Source organism: Filicampus tigris, chromosome 8 (genome assembly GCF_054856515.1).
Source record: "Filicampus tigris isolate MCC_2025a chromosome 8, RoL_Ftig_1.0, whole genome shotgun sequence".
In the NCBI taxonomy this organism is placed as follows: Eukaryota; Metazoa; Chordata; class Actinopteri; order Syngnathiformes; family Syngnathidae; genus Filicampus; species Filicampus tigris.
The window spans coordinates 10,628,080-10,650,635 of NC_141224.1; the positions used below are offsets into that span (position 1 = coordinate 10,628,080).

General features: G+C 39.4%; 2 protein-coding genes across 5 annotated transcripts in view; one reads left to right on the top strand and one right to left on the bottom strand.

Moving 5' to 3' along the window:
- The first annotated feature begins 327 nt into the window (after positions 1-327).
- On the top strand, positions 328-4,208 carry gtpbp10 (GTP-binding protein 10 (putative)). 2 transcript variants are annotated; one of them, XM_086037682.1, is made up of 10 exons: positions 329-704; positions 1,387-1,580; positions 1,657-1,748; positions 2,106-2,250; positions 2,329-2,402; positions 2,573-2,625; positions 2,709-2,816; positions 3,279-3,356; positions 3,438-3,561; positions 3,650-4,208. In XM_086037682.1, the coding sequence occupies exons 1-10, from the start codon at positions 672-674 to the stop codon at positions 3,850-3,852; spliced, it is 1,104 nt and encodes a 367-aa protein (XP_085893808.1). In that variant the 5' UTR covers positions 329-671; the 3' UTR covers positions 3,853-4,208. The 2 variants fall into 2 exon arrangements, with proteins under 2 accessions (XP_085893807.1, XP_085893808.1); XM_086037681.1 differs by having other exon boundaries at positions 328-704; positions 3,279-3,561.
- Positions 4,209-4,356: 148 nt separating this feature from the next.
- The window catches only part of adam22 (ADAM metallopeptidase domain 22), a 62,868-nt gene continuing 44,668 nt past the window's right edge, over positions 4,357-22,556 (bottom strand). The window contains exons 15-32 of one of the 3 annotated variants that reach the window (XM_086038574.1): positions 20,952-21,051; positions 20,747-20,818; positions 20,346-20,438; positions 20,185-20,265; positions 20,053-20,103; positions 19,362-19,425; positions 18,721-18,826; positions 18,527-18,646; positions 18,285-18,453; positions 16,847-16,958; positions 16,234-16,324; positions 15,417-15,470; positions 14,168-14,368; positions 12,858-12,958; positions 12,717-12,783; positions 10,651-10,740; positions 8,234-8,357; positions 4,357-7,789 (exon numbers count right to left, since the gene is read on the bottom strand). In XM_086038574.1, the coding sequence (XP_085894700.1) occupies positions 7,769-7,789; positions 8,234-8,357; positions 10,651-10,740; positions 12,717-12,783; positions 12,858-12,958; positions 14,168-14,368; positions 15,417-15,470; positions 16,234-16,324; positions 16,847-16,958; positions 18,285-18,453; positions 18,527-18,646; positions 18,721-18,826; positions 19,362-19,425; positions 20,053-20,103; positions 20,185-20,265; positions 20,346-20,438; positions 20,747-20,818; positions 20,952-21,051 (1,717 nt within the window). In that variant the 3' untranslated portion in view covers positions 4,357-7,768. The remainder of the gene's footprint in view (positions 7,790-8,233; positions 8,358-10,650; positions 10,741-12,716; positions 12,784-12,857; positions 12,959-14,167; positions 14,369-15,416; positions 15,471-16,233; positions 16,325-16,846; positions 16,959-18,284; positions 18,454-18,526; positions 18,647-18,720; positions 18,827-19,361; positions 19,426-20,052; positions 20,104-20,184; positions 20,266-20,345; positions 20,439-20,746; positions 20,819-20,951; positions 21,052-22,556) is intronic. The other 2 variants (XM_086038572.1, XM_086038573.1) reach the window with 2 other exon arrangements.

Sequence of the window (22,556 nt, forward strand, 5' to 3'; positions counted from 1 at the left end):
ATAAACCTGGCCATCATACAAGCATTTCTCCAACCATCTTATTTAAAGTAGACCAGGCGTAAATCAGTCGTGATGGTTGAGTCGATTCCCCCCCCCCCCCCATACTTTAGTTAGTATATTTAGTTTTGGCTGTTATAGTCAGTTCCGTTCTCCTGTCCAGAAAGTCTGATTGTTCATAATTCTCAATACAAGTGTAATGTGATAGGATTTCATTTTCATTTGTATTTTTCTGAGTATCCAATGCAGTGTATTTGAGTTTAAAATCAAAACGCGTTTGGCTATGACTCATAATTACGATGTTTATTTGAGAAAATGAACGCAACAGCACAGCCATTGGTCGGTGTATCAATCTGGTCACGTGCTCAGGAGAGTGGCTACGTTGTAACGTAACCATAAAGGAATTGACCTCAACGCTTTTAGTCAGTATGTGTATTCGTCTCAAAGGCGTGTGCTTATACACTCGTTTTTTTTAATCGCCCAACTCACAAAATAGTGTCATAGTTTTGCATTGAATGCCCCAACGCGGCATCGCTCGCCAGCAGGCTAACAAGGTCACGTGATCACCTCTCGCCCTATGGGTCGCTAGAGTAACGTCCCCAGTTGCTGTCCTTCTAGCGCACACTGATTAGCCGTTAGCATGTTGGTAGCATGCGGCTAAACGCCCCTTAAAGATGGTACACCTCTGTAGAATTCGCTTCCGTAAAGTAAGTACTACTCAGCGGTTAAATGTGTCCTTGCTGATTCGCAAATAATTTCAAGCGTTTGTGAGTCAGTCTCTAATTTGCTACGAAGCTGTCAGCCTTGAGTTGTCCAACGGTGAAACAATGCTAACTGTGTAAACAGTGTATCATCGCTTTTTAAAGCATACCATTCACGCAAAGGTTGACGGGGAAATATTGTGCATTTTCCCTCAATTTACAACAGCGCCCAGGTGTGTGTGAAATGTTTGTATAAAAAAGCCTGAAGAATCAAGAATTCTAGACACACACTGAACGGAAATATAAACAATTTTGTTTTTGCTCCCATTTTTCATGAGAACTAACGATAAGATCACAAACGTTCTATTTCTCCCATGTTGTCCACAAACTGTGTTAGTGAGCACTTTGCCGAGTATAATCCATCCACTTCACAGCTTTGGAGGATGGTGTGGGGCAATATATCAGTCTGTATCTGGTTGCATATGAATAATTATCTGATTATGTGTCATGATTTGAAAGGTACCTCAGGAAGGGCTGCTGACAAATAGGAATAAAGATAAATAACAAATCAGAAAAGGCGTGCGATCTGTAAAATGTCTATTCTACTAAATAACATGGACGATGCTGATGATAAAAATGTTTTTTTTTTTTTTAATTTGCTGACATGTTTTGCAAAAATCATTTTCAGTATGGTAACTTTGTGGACAACCTGCGACTGTATGTCCGCGGAGGCGCTGGCGGCATGGGCTTGCCCCGCCTTGGGGGCCAGGGAGGGAACGGTGGAGACGTTTGGGTGGTCGCCACAAAGAGCATGACATTAAAAAATGTCAAGGACAAGTACCCTTCAAAACGCTTTGCAGCCGACGTAGGAGCCAACAGCAGGTGGGAGGTTTTACTGGGGATGTTCAAGTGTTTTTGCTGTGTTTATTCGGCTTATCATCATTTTGTATGTCAACAGTGTGCGCTCCTTGAAAGGACAGAGAGGGAAAGACAACGAGATATTGGTTCCTGTGGGTGTCTCGGTTACCACTGATGATGACAGGATACTCGGTAGGTGAAAAGTTGCCTCATTTCATCATTGCCTTATTTTATTTTCCTCATATGATGCATTGTTTGTTGCCATCCTTACTTTTACAAGGAAGTAAAATAGAGCCTTTAAGATTGAAAGCCATGTATGTTGGAACCCTGGTCCACCTCTACTATGTGAAATATTTTCTTTGAATGCCAAAATGTTACTTTTGTACTCAAAGCTGAAAGGATTGTAAAGCTTCAACACTATAATTATAGCATGTACACAGTCATAAACCCATGTTACCTTGATGACTGTCTTATAACCGTGAATATTTCGAGGGTGCACTGTATTCCACTTGGCCTCACTTTGTGATTGTTTTGCTGCTCCCCCATAAGGAGACTTGAATGCGGAGGGGGGTCGTGTGCTGGTGGCCAAAGGAGGACACGGAGGCTCCTTCTCCTCCGCCTTCCTGCCCAGTAAAGGTCAGTCAAGGCAGATCAGACTGGACCTCAAACTCATCGCTGACATGGGCCTGGTGGGGTGAGTGCACAAATTCAGAGCCCGTTTAACATTTCATCCACTTGAAAAGTGGCTTGTGAGAACTTTTCTCTCCATCAGGTTTCCAAATGCGGGGAAGTCGTCTCTGCTGACTGCCTTGTCTAACGCAACGCCACAGATAGCCAGCTACCCGTGTAAGTGCATATGCAGTAATCATCAATAGATGCAAGTAGTTGGCGCCCCCATAAAAATGTTCAGAATTGGCAATAACAACTCTTTCACTACCAGACATTTTCAGACCCTCTTTTACCCTAAAATTTGAAAAAAAAAAAAAAAAAAAAAGTATTTTGTATTTTTTTTGTAGTCACCACTTTGAAGCCCCAGATTGGAAAATTATTGTACGAGGACCACAAGCAGGTATGAAAAATTCCTGATCATCCTTAAACGTTTGTAGTCATGTCCAATGCTGATCTGCTTATGGTTGCCTGTCGCTGGTCTAGATATCTGTCGCGGACCTCCCGGGCTTGATCGAAGGGGCTCACATGAACAAAGGCATGGGACACAAGTTCCTCAAGCATGTGGAGAGAACCAAGCAGCTGTTGTTTGTGGTTGGTGCAACATTAATACCTCATCAGCAGTTGATATAGTGGAACCTATATGATCCACCACAGTACGTTCAGATTTGGAAAATGTATTCCTATAGGAAAGAATGGAAATTCTTCAAAATTCTTACTAGCAATAATAGATGATATTTTGTGGTCATCGACGTGTATTGATGGGAAAATGAAGCTTCAAATTTGCTTCATGAAGCAGTTTTTGTGTTTTAGGACTCCACTAGATGACACTGTTGGTTTAGATAAAGTGGTTTTAAAAAAATGGCAAGTCAGTGTGGTTTCATCCAAATGTTGAACAGAGAGTGCCATCTATAGGAGTCCAAAAAATACAACAACTGGTTCAGAAGCAAATTTAAAGCTTCATTTTCTCATCACCACCTACATGCATGCACTTTTTGTTACATCCAATTTTAGTGAACATTTTCAGTTTTATTTAGAAAGGTGATATTTTTCCAGGTGGACGTTTGCGGCTTCCAGCTCGCAAGTCAAACGCCGTTCAGGTCGGCTTTTGAGGCCGTGCAGCTGCTCACCAAGGTCACACATCAGGCGTCGACTATGTCACTCGGTTTCTCCTCTTCCAATTTAATCCTGACCCGTTTCTCATTTGCTCTCCAGGAGCTGGAGTTGTACAAGGAGGAGCTTGTGAGCAAACCAGCTCTACTGGTAGTCAACAAGATGGATCTGCCCGATGCGGACCACAAACTAGAACAGTTGAAAGAGCAACTCGTCAACCCCGAAGGTAAGTGCTTTTAGGCTACCATAAACGTGGCTTCTGCCGAACAGATGTAAAAAAAAAAAAAAAAAAAAAAACTGTCTGTGTGATGCAGAGTTCTGCCATACGTTGCCCGACGACATGACACCGAAGAGTCACATGGCGTTCACGCACGTTGTCCCCATCTCCGCCGCCACCGGGTTCGGCGTGGACAGCTTGAAAGGTTTCATCCGGGAGTCGCTGGAGGAAGAAGCCTCCGAGGCCACTGAGGCGATTCGGCAACAAAGACTGCAGCTCCTGAGGCATCACTCACATTAAGCATAAACATGGACCAGTTGTGCGCGTTTGGCAGTGGACTTCAATATTGAACTTTTTTGTGGCTTGAGTTATTTTGGAGCCTACACATTCGGTACACCTGCTATTATTGATCCAAAAGCTGCATCAAAACACTCTGCTTTTACAAAGAAAGTAGTGATTGATTGAAACTGTCAGATGGGTCTTAAGGTTGTAGTTTGCTGTGGTTAACTACACTTGGAACTTGGGAGTTATTTGATTTAAATGTATTGTTATTAAATATTTCTCTGAGATATGTTGATTATTTTCTTTCCTGTTATAACTTTGCTTGAGGATTGGAATTTTTCTATTTAAATAATAAAATCAATTTTCTGTCGTAAGGTTTATATCATATATAAACAATATAAAAAAAACATTTTCATCACCGTCCTTTCTAATTTTCTTCAAGTGGAAGTCAATCAAAAAAAACTAGCAAAAAAAATAATTATTGAAGGCATTTAGTACTGTTTAAAAAAATCAGTAAACACATTTCGATGAAAGATTTATTTTATATTAAATATAACAATACAGAATAATTAGGAGAAAAAATAGGGGGGGTTGATTTTTGCATCAGTCTGTACAGCATACAGGTAATAATTCACAAACAAAAGACAAGAGTGTTTTCACAGGTATGACGAGTGGGGATAATGTCTTCCTTTAAAATGGAAGGATTGTGACGTGTTGATGTTTGGATTCCTCCAGGAATACATTCAATGGACAGACAGTCCTGTGTGTGTGTCAGTCGGGTGAATTTTGTCCATGACATCAAGACATTCACATCTCACTGAATGCGATGCATCATCATCATCATCATCATCATCATTATTATTAACATTAAAAAGTTGTGATGCTGATGACGAGCTCTGGTTGAAGGCAAAGCTCATTCATGGTCAACAACAAACACTAAGGGGCCAGGCCACTGGACCAATAAACGCAAACAAAAGTGTCAGTCATCAACACATAAATACAATAAAGCACTTCAGTAGTGAGTGAGCCACCGCTGCTGTACATAATGCCAATAATACAAAGGTACTTAATCCAAAATATACTACAGTGGTCGCAATATTCATTTTGTAGGGTGCCCTTCATATTAACGCTAAAGCCTAATGCAGACATGAATTACAAATGTGCTAAACAAAATGACACAATTAACTGTACAAAGAATAAATGATGTTTCGTTTCATTAAATCCCCCACGTTAAAATAGCAAACCAATTCATTTTTCACCGTTTGGATATCATCGTTGACCTTTAAAGACAAGAAAATTAGGCAAAGGTGTTTCTCGAACATGCGCGTTTCCAGTTATGCTCCGTGTAGAAGGATAACGCGCTATAACCGCCATGCTGTTGGTCCTCGCAAGCTCTGTACAGCACAGTCCAGGGGTAGGGAACCCGCGGCCCGTGGGCCAAAGAGCATCCGATCCAGGCCACCATGCAATTCAAAAACAAATCAAACCTCAGAGGAGCTGCCATTAACAATCATTCTTTGACAATGTTTTTCATAAATTCAGTACGGCCCTCAGAGGACTTTACAAGGAAAGCTGCCATTCCTGTTAAAACTCAACAAATGCACACTTCCGGTTACATCTTATAAGCGGGTACACAAATACAGACTGTTGGGCCAAATTTGAGGCCCTTTTATCAGATTATCCTCGAGCGATTATCCTGTAGTGTGGGGTTTGTAGCAAGCTTTAGCTTTTCTTTTTTTATATATTACTGCATTCCTCGGAAAATAGTCGAGGACAAAAAACCTAAACGTTACACCTTTTCAATATTTACGATTCCTGTGTGTGGTCACCACAAGAGTTGCTCTAAACCACTGACAACATTGCTAGTTATTAGCTAGCAGCTAACTAGCGAGATTGAGACGTTAAACAGAAAGATAGCCATTAAAGAAACAACCTGATTTGTTCTGTTGCGTTTTTGTCTAGTGTGTCTGAAGCTATTCACCACAATACAAATGACACAAAAGAGTTTGCAACCACATGTTATTAGTGTAGCGTTGTAGTTATCACAAAAGCTAAGAGTTCACCGCCCTAGCTTCTTCTAGAACTCCTCTCTCTTCTAGTATTTGGCACCATGCTGCCTCGAGGTCAATCTTGGTACTAAACAGACATCAGGGGAGAAGAGTCACCATTATGGTGTGGATATGGTTGTGTGTGGTCCGCTTTTTTCCTCTCACATTTTAGAAATCAATTAAGTGTGCTATAGTGTGCTAAAATTACAACTGCAAAAAAAAAAAAAAAAAAAAAAAAAAGAAGAATTATCACATTTTTGTATCTATTGCTCCTGCTACAATCTTAGTGACACAAGTTACAACGCATTTAACCATTGTGGTGACCACAGGTTGGCATGTATTACTCCTCTCTCTCTGACTTAGGTTTCCCACGCCTTCCTGCATGATCCAACTTTACCATCATTGGCTGGATTTTGGATTTTTTTTTTTCACTGTTGATAAATTATTGGACGAGCTAGATGTAAATCACTACAGTAGCACCATACATGATGAAAAAATATCACAAAAATGGGTTACAATGTTAAAAATGGATGCGCGTGTGCCCTGCTTTATACTCACACCAATATGCATCTATTCTGCTCTAATTTTGAAAGGGGAGAAAGTTCTCGGCAAGAGGTGGACTTAATAAAGGATGTAGCGCGATGAGTGAGAGGTACACTATACGCATGGGACAGAAGGCTTTTCAAGGGGCTCTAAATTAGTGGTTCTCAAACTGGGCGTCTGCAGAATAATCCAAAATATATGTCATATTACTTTTTAAAAAGAGCAAATATACGCTAAAATAAACAATTGAACCGTTTTTTCCTCCCTATCTTAGCTTTGGACCAATTAAAAACTCTGAAAAAGGCTTCTTATCATCGAAACAAAAAGCATATTTTTTTTAGAGGATAAAAGGTGCATTTATTCAAGAATATAGTCCTTTTTTTTTTTTTTTTAGAATACAGCCATCTTTTCCAGAATCAAAGACGCAGTATTACAAGAATGGAATTGTATTTCTGAAATTCACTTACGACTTCAACTTGGAAAAATATGACTTTATTCTCGTAAAATCACTACTTTCTATGTCACCTTTGTTCTTGTAAAAATTATTTTTTTTCTTGAAAAAAACCCCCGACTTTATTCTCATAACATTGCAACTTTTCTCTCTAAAAGAAATTAATTTGTTCTTGTAACGTTACAACCTTTTTTCTTGAAAATAAGCAACTTTTTCATTCCAATGACATAATGGGCTATTGCAGTTTATGTTTAATCGCCGTTACAAAATATCTCCCCTGGAAACCAAAATTTGAGTACCTCTGGTCTAAATTCCCCCCACTAGCCCCCCCAGATGACCAAATATATTTGTACATTCTGTTGCGAACGGAGACTGAAGCTTTAGTCGTCACACGGCAATTAAAAAAAAAAAAGTGCAGTTTGCTTTACATATGTACACAGCATACAGCGAGGAGGAGAAGGGTGTGTGTTCATCTTCCATTTTTATGAGCAATGATGCAATATTGTTAGTTATAATGGAAAGAGAGCGAGAGAAAGGGAGAAGTTGTGAAACTGTGTTCCCCTCGCATGCGTTCTGTCCAAAAAGGTCCTTTGGAGCTGCTTCATGCATTCAGTGTTTGTAGCCACAAATGCTCCACTTCATCCAGTGTTGCAGCATAGACGTGTGGACCACACGGGGGGTTGGAAAGGATGGCTCAAGGTGTGTGTTTTTTTTCTGGGAGGGTGGGGGGAGTAGGTCTGAGCTCCAGTTCTGCGCCGCTCAGGGTTCATCCGGCGTCTTGACTGACGAGATGCTTGTCGCTTATCCCAGTCTACGTTCGGGGTCCATTTTGTTTCATTGTTGTTGTGTGCGTGTGCGTTTTCACCTCAAGACAAAATGTTTTCCTCTGCTCTTATATTGACGTCTCCCACAGCTGCACAGAGAACAAGAGAAGGACAAAAAAAAAGGTGTGTACAGAGCTATAATGCCACTTATCTTGAAGTTGTTGGAATTAAATCATTCACTGCCATTGACGAATTTACTTGTCTTTTTCGCAATCCAGCCATTCAATGCCAGGAATTTATTTATATTTTTTTCACATTTTTTCAAACGTTAGGGTAAAAGAAGGTCTGAAAATGTCTGGTAGTGAATGAGTTAAGTGTGTATGTCAGCAATTTGTAATGAATGATTGTAATGTAATTGATATTTGATTCATTCCATTGTTCATATTGTACTGAGCACTTCTCGTACTTTAGTAAACTCCTGTTTTTTGGTGCTTGTCATATTTTTCCTCTTTAGGCACCAATAAAAATCATCAGAATACTTGGAGTTAATCCTTTAGTAATTTAATTTCCAACACTACAGGTTAGCAACTGACCCTGGCGCTCTGCCTGTTTGCTTTCCGCTGGTCATCGGGCAGAGGCGGCATGGGGTAAGGGTATCTCCTGCTGGATGCGATGGATCCTGTAGAGGAAGTGGGAGACTTGGCCGGGGACAGAGTCCTGCAGGGAAAAGAAGAAACAACTTCAGTTCCAAAATCAAACACTAGAGTAGCGATAAGAATACAGTGGGTACGGAAAGTTTTCAGACCCCTTGAAATGTTTCACTTTCTGTGAAAAAAATCCCAAAAGCTCATTTTATGTCTCATTAATGTACACTGTACAATGAGAAATAAAATGAACTTTTTTGAATTGGGCAAATGGCTGCAATGACACAGAAAGTGAAACATTTTAGGGGGTCTGACTACTTTCCGTACCCACTGTAAATAAAAATGTCTAAGGTTGCCACTAAATGCTGCTATGGGTGATCAGCGGAAGCACATACACCAAATCATCATCAGCTGGTATGGGCAAGCCAGTTCCCAGCAGTGTGGCTGCACTCGTGTTCCCTTCATGCTTTACACTTTTTTTTTCTTTTTTTTTTTTAGCTCATAGCAACATCATCCTCAAAGCGTGAAATCCAATGTGAGGAGTGCTGAATGTGAGGACAGAGCACACGAGGGCAGTGCTGGGAAAAGAGCCAGAGCAGCCTCAGAGGGAGACACGAGTCTGACTGACAAGTCAAGGAGCCACAATGAACCTGAGCCTGACAACACGTCAGCATAGTGGAGGAGAGAGAGAGAGAGACGAGGGGGCAACGTGCTGTCTTTATTTGGCTTTACTATTCCTAGTACAGTTTTTAACCCAATTTCCATGAGCTCTGACTAATTACAAACTTCTTTTTACACCCAAAATGGACATGCATTCAAACAATAAAACAGGAATGCAAGTAAAAAAAAAACTTGACATTTTAATCAATCAATAATAATGTACAGTACTTAATGTTTTCCTTTTCTTGTAAAATGGTTCACTTGAAAATTCCTGCATTGCAAAATAATTATATTTCCATCCATCCATACTTTTAAAATATATTTTTTGTTGGAGACCCTCTAAAGTGAATTCAAACCTTTTGTTTGTAAATACAGTACATTATACATATTTTGAGTATGACTGCTGAAAACAACACTGAGGGCTATGTAGTGGTCAGTTTTCCACCATTTCAGTATTCAGCGGTTATCCAGCGCAATTGCGACGAGCGGTTAGCTTGCTAGCTAGCTATGCGTACACCTCGAAAATGCATCTTCCTTTCAAACAGTCCACTGGCATGGCCATTTCTGAGCGCCTTGCTGTCGACTGTGAGTGTGAGAACGTCACACAGAGAAAGAGAATAGCAAGGAAGGGGAAATGTAATTTTAGAAAAGTCAGACTTGACTTTTAAGCGGATGTATTTCATAGCATAAACATATATACATTTTTTGAGACATAGAATTGACATTTGAAGCCTCATTTTATATACTGTACTTGGCGATGTTTTTTTAATCATTCAAATTTGCACTTTTCTCTTCTGACGACTAATTATTTTCACTTCTGCATCCAGTATTGGTTTATTAACCATCAAGATAAAATTCAAAAAATAATTTGGGGAATTACAAATTCTGTTTATTTAGGGAAGCCATGGCATGAAAAAAATAATTTGCCTCACAATATCAATCAATTCTATGTCTTGCTATCAATTATCGATTATGTCAATCTATCGTAACCATCTAGCTCACTTCCATAGCTTGATCAACAGTATGAGTAGGTGCTGCTCAGTAAAACACTATTTTAGCAACCTTTTTTTTTTTAAGTGTTTAATTTAAAAACAAATCACCACCGCATCATTTAGTAAATGATGGGAAATAATTTAGCTTAGTATAAAAAATCCACACGATCCAATGCTTTCTAATTAACTTCAAGGATACTTCACCAACAGTTAAGAAATAATATTAAGCAAAAATAACAGTGGAGGGGAACCACCCACCCCCTTTCACCATCTCTCCTCTGTTGTTATGGAAACAATGTGGTGGTGGGCACAGCGTTCAGAGTGGCGACCTGCTGTTGGCCAAGGGGGCGCACGGTGATGGTCACACGGTCCCCACACACACACAAACACGCACACCTGACGCCACGACGATTAACATGCAGACGCAAGGAGACATGAAGGGGGCTTAAGAGAAAATGGACATTAACACTCATATTACACAGACATTTTGGATCAACATAATAAAAAAACGACAAGAGCCACACAAAAAAAACTTGAAAATATTTTATGTTTACTAGCAACCCCTTTCTGTAACAGAATTTTTTTTTTTTTTTTTTTTTTAATGTATACATTTCAATTAGCTCTGCCAAGCCACAAAGGAAAGCAAAGAAAGTGACGGGAAGGAAGAGGAGGACGAGGGGTTCTAGACAAGCAGGACACAGTCTGAGGTAATACCTAAGGTACGGTGCTTGCGTGTTTTTATTCACATCTTCTACCCATCTAGTTACATCATAATAGTCTGTTTTGTCGTGAGGGGTTAAATACCTGTGGGAGGGGGTGATAGACACAAACAAGGAGAGGAAAGGGAAGGAAAGAATGAAAGGATAGAAAAGGAGCGAGTGATGGGAGGGGGAGAGGAAGAGGAGACATTTTAAGAGAGCAGAGCAGAGACATCCTGAACAGACAGCACGATGCAACTGGACAGTGGATGAACTTTATGGAAAAAAATATATATATATCACACGTATACACACACACCACTCTGCATTTTGCATTCCAAGGCTTGGTGGCTACATCATTACATCATTCCAATGTCAGTGGCATGCTTGCTATGCAAAGAGATGCAAACTCCTTGTGATGCCAAACACAGCCCGTGCACATGGTTGTCATCGCGGTGCATTCGCAGGCGTACGGTAAACAACACAACCTGAGAACAAGTACACTCACAAGACATTTCATTAGGTACACCAACAGTGGACATAAAAAGTCTTCACACCCCTATTCAATGCCTGGTTTTTGTGATATTAAAAAAAAAGGAGACCAAGCTATATTATTCTAAAAAAAAGAAATAAAAAAAATCCACCAATAATGTGACCTATAACCTGTATTACATAGTGGCTGTGTTCAGAATCAACCAATCACATTAAAACTCATTTTAAATGGGAGTCAGCACACACCTGCTACCTCTGATTTACCACAAATAAAGTTCAGATGATCTAGTAGGCCTTTCCTGCCATTTTCTTTATTTGATTTTTTAAAATTCAATTGAATTATACAAGTTATAGGTAGAAGAAGTTTTTTTTAAATTTTGATTCATTCTTTTCTATCACAAAAACCCAACATTGGAACAGGGGAGCGTAGAGTTTTATACCCACTATACTGTACACCGTCTCAGAGTTCCAATATAAAAGCAGCATAACATATTCTGCCATCACAAAGATGATAATACTGCATGGTGAGACAGGTACTCATTTAAAAATGTTCATCATTGTGGTTGTTTGTAGAGGTGTACTGCGTCATACTGAAAGACGTTTTTAAATTTGCCCTCAGCATTGCAACCAACATAAACGACAACCAAATTCCGGTATCTATCAAAAGTGAGCCTTATTATCTTTGAAAAGGCATTTTAATAATAGCACCTCTGTATTAAATTTCGTATTGTCCAGGTGTACCTAATATTGTTGCAGGTGAGTGTATTAGGCTTGAATTTCATACTCCCGACAACTTTCCTAGTTGAACTCATAAACACTTGACACTTCACTTTTTTTCTTGGGGGGGGACTCATTATAATCATTATTTTTAAAAACATTATAAAAGTTTTAATTTTTATTAATAATGATATTTCATATAGTTATATAAAATATATATATATATATATATATATATATATATATATATATATATACACATATATATACATTATATTATATATATATATATATTATATAGATATTAGAAATATATTATATATATATATATATATATATATATATATATATATATATATATATATATATATATATATGTAAAACCAGGAGCGGGCAAACTTGATTTTTTTCAACAGACAGGTTACAGACAAAATCTGGAAAGTATTAATATTATTAATCAAAGTAATAATCATTTTCACCTTAAAACATTAACATTAAAAATTGTATTCAAATTAACCATACTGTATAATTATTTAATAAAATTCATACAAAATTTATAATATATATTTTCTTAATTTATCAAGATTTGTTATCCTATTATTTGTAATAAAATAATAAAAACAATATTTAGTGAGATAAATAAATGAATGAATGCACAAAAAAATGAAAACATTTTAATAAGTAAAATTTAGGGGAAAAAAACGAATGAATGCAACAACTATTGCTGGACTTTGTAATGTACATGCTTGATGGGCCGCAGCCATAGTTTGCCCACCCCTGATTCAGCCCATCCCACCAGATGTTTTTTTTCTTTTTTTGGTCCTCCCTTCCCACATAAGCGAGCTCACCACCGCCCGTCATAGCTGAACTTACTCTGTGGAGTTTGAGCGAGCACGGAACTTCTTTCCTTTCAGTTTCTTGCGATGGCCGCTCATGTTTCCTGGCGACAGAAAAAGGCAAAGGTCATAAAGTGTACGGCAGAGATGAGCACCTGCGGCATTTGTTGGCTGTTACCTTGCCACGAGTTGCTCCTTGGTCGCCCGTTTTCGCAAATGTCAGAGATGTGTTTGGCGTCTGGGATTCTCTCACTCCACGAGTGGGACAGGCCATTAGATCTACACACACACACACACACACACATATGGATGCCATTGATATTATGTAATTTGCACGTACTGTATAGTTTTCTGAGATGTCACTTGTGGAAGACAGCAACAAAACGAGCAGGTGACAAGATACACTGACATCTAAATGATAAGATACAAAAAATCTAATGTTGAAGTTGCACAATTCAGAAATGTCCGACATTTACACAAATATGCGCTTCTAAAGTCAAACACCTTGCGTAACAACAGCAGTAGAAATGTCTGCTCAGTACAACATGGCTAAAGTGAAGGTCGTCAACAATAATAAAGACGAAGAAGAATGCAATGTTCACAGCAATTTTTGTTATGTTTCATCTTGATGTGAAGCGGCTCACCTCCCTGGCATTTTACATTGGAAAAATATCACCACACAAATGATCAAAAAGATCATTCCTAATAAATCTAAAGTATAAAATAATACACCTTTGCTCAACAATGCTAGCAACAAATAGTCACAGCAGGTAAAACAATCAACATCAGAAGCTACAATGAACCAGTGTATCCACCATTTTTTTCCCCTCATTATTGAATTATGATTTAATATGCGATTATTTTTTCAAGGTCCTCTTCTCATGTATTTTTCAACATATCGTACATATAAAACATATAAGCATATAAAAACATTTATGTCCATTTTTTTTTCAATTTTCTTATTTTTACGTGAATGGCGTTTCCGCTTTACAGACATCGCATTAACGTGAAAATGAAAAATGTTTCCAAAAGTGGACATCAGTGTTTTTCACAGGACAGCGACGATATGCAAGCGCTACATTCATTTGTATTTCAATAAACAAAATCAGATTTATTATAAATAAATATTTTGTTTTGTTGTTTTGTTTACTAAAGGTTTGCGATATCAGTCTGAATTTGATTAATTCTTCAGCCCTAATTTCAGTACCGCTACATAGAATCTTTGCGACATTTTTGTTTGGTAGTGTGCCAAGGGATTTTTTTGTTTATGTACGAAATATGTGCCTTGGCTCAAGAAAGTTTGTGAAGCACTGGCTCGAGGTAAAGCTCTGACATTTATAAAGCATGATGATACATAGACATGTGATACATGTGAGAGTGACTGACCTGCCACCCAACGAAGGCGCCGATGGTACTGTTTACACACACGCACAAACACTGACACAAATAGTAGTGAGTGAATGAATGAAGGATGGCGAGATGGCACACCTGAAGCCAAAGAGTGAGATGTTCTGTGTAATGGATGGGATGGAGGGAGTGAAGGACAGGGCGCATATCTGAAGGTGCGACAGACACGCTGACCTCTTCTTGGAGCTGCAGCCCGAGTTTGTGCTCACGCCGGGCGGCATGTCGCTGTAGAAAGAATCGGCGTCGCTCGGCTTTGTCACGTAGTCGCCTGGCGGCATTTGTCTGCGCGTACAACACACCATTCAATACATACGTACAGTATAGTATACACACGTACTTTAGATACTGATTATTTATTGTTTCATTTATTCTGCCTGAGGGAAATCTTGATATTTTCCAGCTGGAAAACAACAAGTTATTGATCACAGTAGTCTTCCTGGAACAAATGAAATTCAAACGTTAGAACAACAAAATTGAGATCAAATTTTACTTTTAAAAGTAATCGCACAACCTTACTTGTTATAGATACGCAAATAGGGGTTTATTTACTCCGTTTGTTGTAAAAAAAATCATTTTTGGAATAATATTAAAGAATGCAACCACTAAATTACAGTTCATGTCAAGCGAAATTGGACTTTAAATTTTTTTTAAAAAATAGCATTATGGAGAAATACAGTTTTTCTTATTTTCGTTGTTTCTATATTAGTATACAAGGGTGTATATGTGTGAAAATTGCTGTTGTGACAACTTAATTTCCCTCTCGGGATGAATAAAGTATGAATAAAGTCGTTTTGAATTAGTTTTAGTATTAGTTTTAGTTATTTGTTTAATATATTGAATATTTGCCCAGTGCAACATAAAAAAAGTCACTAGGTATTGTGGAAGAAAGTAAATAACAATTTCTAAACAACTGTTGGATCTTCCTTCTTCTGGATGGGCGTACAGTAACACAAATGACATTTTGACTATAATTAGAATTAGTTTTGGTTACTTGAATAAAAATGTAGTTTCAGATAGTTTTTTTTTTTTGTTGTTTTTTTTTAAAGCACCCTCATTTTATTTTATTTCGGTAACATTAACGTTTTATTAATTCAAATTTTAGCTTTTTCGTTATTTTTCGTCAACTATAACCTTGCTGATTTGGCACTGCTATTTACATAATAGAACTAAAAATTATGAGATGCAGTCACAGTCTCATATAATAAAGCAGCACGGCTCCTGAAAATGTAATAATTTTAAAAAAAACACACACACACATACACAACTTCAAACATGCATGCACAGCACGTCATGAATATCAGAAATGTCAAATATTGCTGAGTGAACAAACCGGCAAAATCTTCGGTGAACATCCGACTCCACGTAGCATCTCTGCTTATAGCTCCTGTGAAGAGGCGGACCATTACTCAGCACTAGAACACAACCGCTGCCAAATGCATCATGTCCATGTTTATTATTATCATATCTCATAACCGAATATCGTCCTCCCAATTGCCGTGCAACACAAAGAACAGTGTGCATACACTGACCGGTCACAACATTACGTAGGCTTAATGCGGTGGTTCTCAAACATTTCACACTCAGTACCACCATCATGACTGAGATTTAAAGACAGTAACATAGTTGGCCTAAGTCAGGGGTGTCAAACTCATTTCACATTGTGGGCCACATACGGCCTCGGTAGATGTCAAGTGGGCTGGACCATTAAAATTATACCATACTCTGCTGTAAATAACCAAAATAATATTTATTTCCTCTGTTTTGGTGTAAAGAAGCACAAGAACATTAGGAAAATGTTGAAATTTAATGAACATTCCTTTTACAAAACATTTCATGAAACACCTTAGATTTCCTTAGACAAATGTGCAATTTACTTTTATCATTCGCATATATGCGTTGCAACTGATCCCACTGGTTGTACAAAGGCACAAAACTTTAACAAGTAATTAGTATTGAAAAATATAGTAATGCACTTTAAGATTAAACGAGATTTATAAAGAAAGGAATTTTTAAACAATGTTGTCTTCTACTCTGATCAAAACAGTGTGCCCCCCTAGCGGGTAATTCATGAATTGCATCATATTAACATTTTAATTCTGTTTTGTTTGATGCATTTTTTTTCACATTTAAATGATCCTGTCACTCACTTGTAGCACCAGGCCGTCACAGCCAGTATGAGGGCGAGGAAGAGGATGGAGCCAACGATGGCGCTGATGATGATGTTGGTACTGGTGATGCCTGACGCACAGGGACACGCAAAGTTTGTGTTATTGTCTTTGCAGCTTCAAGCAATATGACGACAAACAAAACCACACAACACGCACACTTGGCAAGGAGAGAGTCAGCGGAGCCAAAGAGGGACATAGAGTTTGACCACCGATATCTTCTCGTTCTTTCTATTCTTAAGGGAGTTGTAGGGTTCCCGTTCAGGGTTGTCACCACAAACGTCAAGTGTCAATATATTGGAATCAGGATGGCAGGAGGAGGAAGGATCAGGAAATTACAAGCAAAAAAAAGGAACTCAAATCTAACCTCAAGTCACTCCATCAAAGACATCAGCCTGTCAACGAAGAATGTGTGTAAAAAAAAAAAAAAAAAAGAAAAGAATGAATGGCAATGGACAATTAACAAAAGCATGAAATAGTCAAACAGAGCAACATATCAGAAATGATGAGTTTTGTTTGAGAGGGAGTAAATTAAAGTCAAATGTGGATGAGAGGAAGCGAGTAGCAAATACACGGGAAGGAGGGGGAGCCCTACCTGAAACAGAGGCTGTGGGTCCTACCACAAGATAGCTGAGAGGCGACGTGGAGTTACAATCCTCTCCGGCCCAGCCCAGGTAACACACACACTTCAGCTCATTGCTGCACACCTGTATTCAAATGAAGTCATGGTTCATAATGTAATCCCCACCTGCCTGCATTGTCTGCATTTCACGCATTTCATTTCTCTTGCTTGCACTACTTCAAGCATCGATCAAGTCCATTACCGCCAGTAAAAAAAAAAAAAATACATATATATATATTTTTTTAATTATTGTTTTTTTTGTTACTTTGGAAGAAGCCAATACATTAACGTTTTTTTTTTCACTAGCGGGATACATATCCTTTTTTCTTTCTTCACTGGCAGGAATGGGCTTCCATAAGCATCAGCATATGGATGTTGGATTTTTTTTTTTTTTTTTGTCCAATCAGATTTTAGCCTCCATTTGCTGCCATGTCATTCTAATCTGCCCAGAGGCTTCAGAATCAGCATGCTGGCCAGTGTAATTTAAATTATATTAGCATTTAACCTATCAGATTTCAAATTTTCCTCACAGGCCCCGGTAGCTGGCTCACAATATCGTCAGGATTTTTACATCCTCTGATTGGTTGGTCAGAGCAAAACCGGTTACAGCCAAGTTCAACTAGCAAAACACTTCTGTAGCGATATGCACACATGAATAAAGAGGTGCTTTGAGATGTGAGTTAAATTCATTCCGTGAGCATGCTCGCATCTCAAAACACCCATACTCAAATCATGCTTCCCTATTGAAATGAATGGAAATACCATTAATCTGTTCTGGCCTCCCCCCAAATTACAACTAAAACGTTTGTGAGGGTTTTTTAGTAAGAAGAAATAGTGGACTATAATGATAAAACATGTTATCAAAACATACAGTTGGACAGTTTTTGCCACGTTATTTTGGGGTTCAATTCACTGTGCTTCTACTTCTGGTGTGTGCACCTTGGCCTCCTGGGCAGTGTCATACAAACATTCGGATACACATGAAACCCGTCCATCCTCAGTACACTGCAGCGATATTTGCAGTTCTTCGCAGAGGAAACGAATACCTACTGTGAGTGTTGTTATATTCCCTGTCCACATGTGCTGCTCCACCATTTGTTCAAATGTGATTGGCTTTGAGAGTTATAACACTATAACACAGATGTGATTCATTAGCTTCTCTATGGCAATTTGCATTGGTCTTAGCATTAAGCCAAAACAATGTTTTCTTCTTGTTTTTGCCATGTTTTACATGAAAATTGTTATACTCCGATGTGATGTGATACAATACGATAAAATACAACACAATACTGTGCACTGGTATTAATAGTTGGATTACGTCGGGTAAATCTCCACTAAAGGCCCATGAAACAAATCCACACCCCACCACTGTGAATAATTAACGATGCCTGCATGCGTGGGTGCTTTGTACCCCGTGTCCCGAGCAGACGCTTTTGTCTGTGGTCCCGGGGCAGATGCTGAAGTTGAACTGCTGGATGGGGAGACACTTGTGGTTGAAACAGATGCGCTCTGTCCCACAGGCTGTGCCATCCTCCACGTAGCCCAGGTCCGTGTCTCCGTCGATCAGCACGTGAGCACCGCTGACACACACACATCAATTTGGCCGTTAGGCCTGGTTTTGTGTTGTAAAACTGGTTAGCAACGACTGCATACCTGCAGTCCAGAGAGGCACTATGTCTTGCCACTGAGAAGGAGGTGAGGCCTCCCTGCAGTTCTCCCAGTCGCGGGGCAGGTGAGATGTTGGAGCACAGCAGGTAACCGCAGTGAACATCCCTGGAACACGCAGGTGCAAATGAGTGAGTCCAGCGGAGATGCGCAGGTGAGAGTGGGACGCGCAGAGAACGTACTGCTTGTTACACTGGATCCACGTGTCTTTGTCGCGCCCACAGTTGCCCTTCTCGGTGCCCTCAATGTTGAGCTTCTCGTAACAGAATTTATCGGCCGCCGTGGCCTCTGGATGTTGGACCGCAATACACAAAGTCACAGATTGAGAGTACGCCTCTTCTACTAAGCATGCTGGCGAATTTGTATTGTTTATATTTGTGTATGATTGGACATTTTTGTTTTTGCATTATGTGTATATGAGACAGGCAGACACTTAGATTATGCAAAGTGTGTGTGTGAATGGGCACATGTTTACAGTATGTGCAGGGATGTACTCGGACCAAATTTCGGCCAGGGAATATTCCTCGGCGGGGTTGGGGGTGGCGGTGGGCGGCGGCCGACATGCGCCGAAACCTATTTGTCGATGCGGGTGGTGTTCGACCAGCTCGGAAATGGACGGGCTGTTCAGGAAACTCCCGAAATTCCTGATGGCCACCACCCCGCTAATTATGTGTGCATGTAAATGAACAAATGCTAATATGATTGTGTGTGAATGGACAGAATAATGTGTGTGGATGTATGTTGACATATGATGTTATGTGAAAGGCTATAACACAGAAATACAGTATTAACTGAACCAAAACAAGAATACTGATAGACTTACTCTCTCCCCAAATGTACTTGCACTGTTTATCTTTGGTTTTGCATCTCCCGTTAAAGCAGCGCCCCTAAAGAGGAAAAACAAACATGTCAAAAGTGTATTCAAGTATTTCCATTTTTTTCCATTCCAGTATTCCCCCCCCCCCTTTCTTTTTAGTTCATATTTTGCTTGGATTTTTGTTTATTAAATTCAGTTACTTTTAATTAGTTTTAAAGCAAGTTTGTTATTTTTTTGGGGGGGGCAGTGATAGGTAGGTTAGTTTTTATTAGTTTTAGGATTAGTTTTTTTCTGATATGGAGCATTTGCCAAGTGCAAGATAAAAAATAAAGATCACTAAGTACTGTGTACAAAAAGTAAACTACAATTCCCAAATGACTGTATGACCTTCCTTCTTCTGTAGCTCCACATGCACAGCGATACAGAAATAAATACGTTTAAAATGCAGCCAGAAGCTCATGTAGGATATTAATTGACAAAAACAAAAGCAACGCACATTTTTGGTTTAACTCTAATTAGTTAGTTTTATAGACATAAAATGTAGTTTCAGTTAGTTTTCATTTCTTTAAAAGCATTTTAACTGTATTTCTTTAAAGAAAGTGGGTTTTTTTTTTTATATAATGTTTTTTTTTCTCCGTTAGTTTCCTGTAAATTAACCTTGGCTCAAAACAGTTACGATATGACAGGACTGTCTCACCTGGTCTTTTTCACACGTGTAACCATCCATCTTGTGCACATTCGGAGGACACTGTAAAAACAAGACACAACTCATAACGATCCGTTCGTCGCTTGAGCAGCTTGACTTAGAGGCTGAGTGGCTTGTGCTCACCTGGCTGGAGTTTCCTGTGCAGTTTTCGGGAATGTCGCAGTCATTCACTGCATCCCGGCACACGACCCCCATGAATTCCATCTGTGGGAGCATAAGAATGACATCATGATGAACAGTGGGTTACTTCCGAAAGAGAGGGTTGGGAGTGACTTCTTTCCAACCTGGCAGTTATTGCAGCAGAGTCCGTTGCTACATTTGGAGCCTTGAGTCAGGGTACACTTTTTACAGCAATTCTCTCCCTCTCTTGCACACTCCTGTTAGAAGAGAGCAGCTTTTTGGATTACGTATTCGTTCAAATGAATATTTCATGTAACATTTACTTTTTATAACATTTCATCAGACAACTCTATGGGCAAACTTTAATCACGTATCATGCGGCATTGGACTACCAAGTCTGACACTATATGATGTTGCTGCTAAGTAATTAGGCCATCCCCAAACCACTAATGAGCACAAAGTTAACCATGTAGAGCAGTGACGGGCAACTGGCGGCCTGCATGACCACACTTTGAGTGGCCCCTTGATTAATTTAGGTTGGCCATCCCTGCTGAGAGCAACTCACCACTGGGCTGCCACAGTCACACTCCTCCCCTGGCTCCACAAAGCCATTACCGCATTCAGGAGGGTCCAGTAGCTGAAGGACAAACAACATAATTACAAACAAAAAAACTCCAAGGTTGAAACATTTTCATCTAAGATTTTATTCTACATATTTTATTTTGTGAATCGGAGTGGGCGAAGAATACTGTACTGTATAGAAGACATACTTTGGGAGGCTTGTTGAACAGACAGGTTCCTCCACCACTATTTAGGAAGTTGTAGTATTCCTCCACGTTGCAGTCGGAGAACCTCTTGGGCAGGTAGAAGCTGTTCAGCACAACCACAGCATATACGGGCCCATACCATAAATGTCATCTTTTGTCAGAGAAATACTCACAACTGAGAGGAGGTCCTTTCTACGACTCATATGTAGAGGCAATTATAGAACTGGGAACGGAACTAGTGATATTCAATTGATTTCATGATGCATGTCTTGTCATGGTCATGAACCTTAAAGCGGAAGTCAACCGAAACGAATTTTTTTAAGGAATATGTTCTATGATAGCCCACGATTTGAAACAAGGTCTTCTGATAAATATTGCGTTTGCGGAATCCACCCGTTTTTATCCATCTGTGGGTGCGGCCATTTTGTCACTTCTGTCAATGGAAAATGACATCGCAACTGCTCAGGGCTTCAGGTAACGACCAATCACGGCTCACTTGTTTTCTTGAAGCTGAGCCATGATTGGTCGTTACCTGAGCAGTTGTGATGTCATTTTCAGTCGACAGAAGTGACAAAATGGCCGCCCCCTGAGATGGCTTAAAAGGTGTGCATTTTTCTGCATAACTCATATTGCACAAACGCAATATTAATCAGAATGTTGTGTTTCAACTAGTGGGTTTGGGTTGATTGCCTCTTTAATGGATGGGGAAGACTGTCATTTGAACAGTAATTGTTTTGCCCTTCCATAAGATCATTCATGTTATGTGGTTTTCATCAATACTCAGACGAATGGCATCAATACAATTCTGCACCACTGGGATTTCTCAAGTACTTGATCACATTTGTTTTTATCTAATCTATGACCACTACACAATAAATCACTAATATCTTAGCCAGAGAGAGACAAACTGTCAGAGATGATAGTATTGTTGTATTGTACCATAGTACAATGCATGCCTTCCACTAATTGCAACAAGGATTTAAACAAGGTTGTTGACATAAGATGACACAAGGTGACATGACATATAATTTGACACAAAAACAAGGAAGCAAGCCCAAGAATTAATCTATGGCGTACTGTGACCCTGTTCGCACAAAGCATCAAGGATTCAAGTTAAATAGATTTTTTTTTGTTTAAGCAAATAAACAATAATCCACGTCCGTTGTCACTCACTTTCAACTCTCTCTCACTCGTCCTCCCTCTCTCTCTCTCTCTCTCTCACTCACACACAGACACATACACACACAGTAGATAAACCTGTGAAAACAGAACACTGAGAGGAGTTAGGCCGTTCAGACATGCAGGCGCTGTGGAGTAAAAAGAAGCGGGCGTCAATGGACATGGCTGAGCTCGCTCATTGGATACATTGAAGTGTCTGAAATACCACTGAGTCGATTTGGGAGAGAGCAGACGACAGATGACAGAGTGCTCTGTCACGTGACCTCTTCACATGATGGCATAGCTAGCAGGTGTACTGAACTGGATGTGTTAGATGGGAAACCAATCGAGGGGTGGTGTGGGCAGAGAGTGTCAGAGTTATCAGTTGAGTCATTAATGATGAGACTGACATTGCAGACAGTATCAATCGACAAAACATGGATGAGACAA

Bases quoted from the DNA above. Each gene is read 5' to 3' on its own strand.
- gtpbp10 (XM_086037681.1), top strand. From the start codon at position 672: ATGGTACACCTCTGTAGAATTCGCTTCCGTAAA. The intron at 705-1,386 runs GTAAGTACTACT...AATCATTTTCAG, and splicing joins GTAGAATTCGCTTCCGTAAA to TATGGTAACTTTGTGGACAA. The intron at 1,749-2,105 runs GTAGGTGAAAAG...CTCCCCCATAAG, and splicing joins TGATGATGACAGGATACTCG to GAGACTTGAATGCGGAGGGG.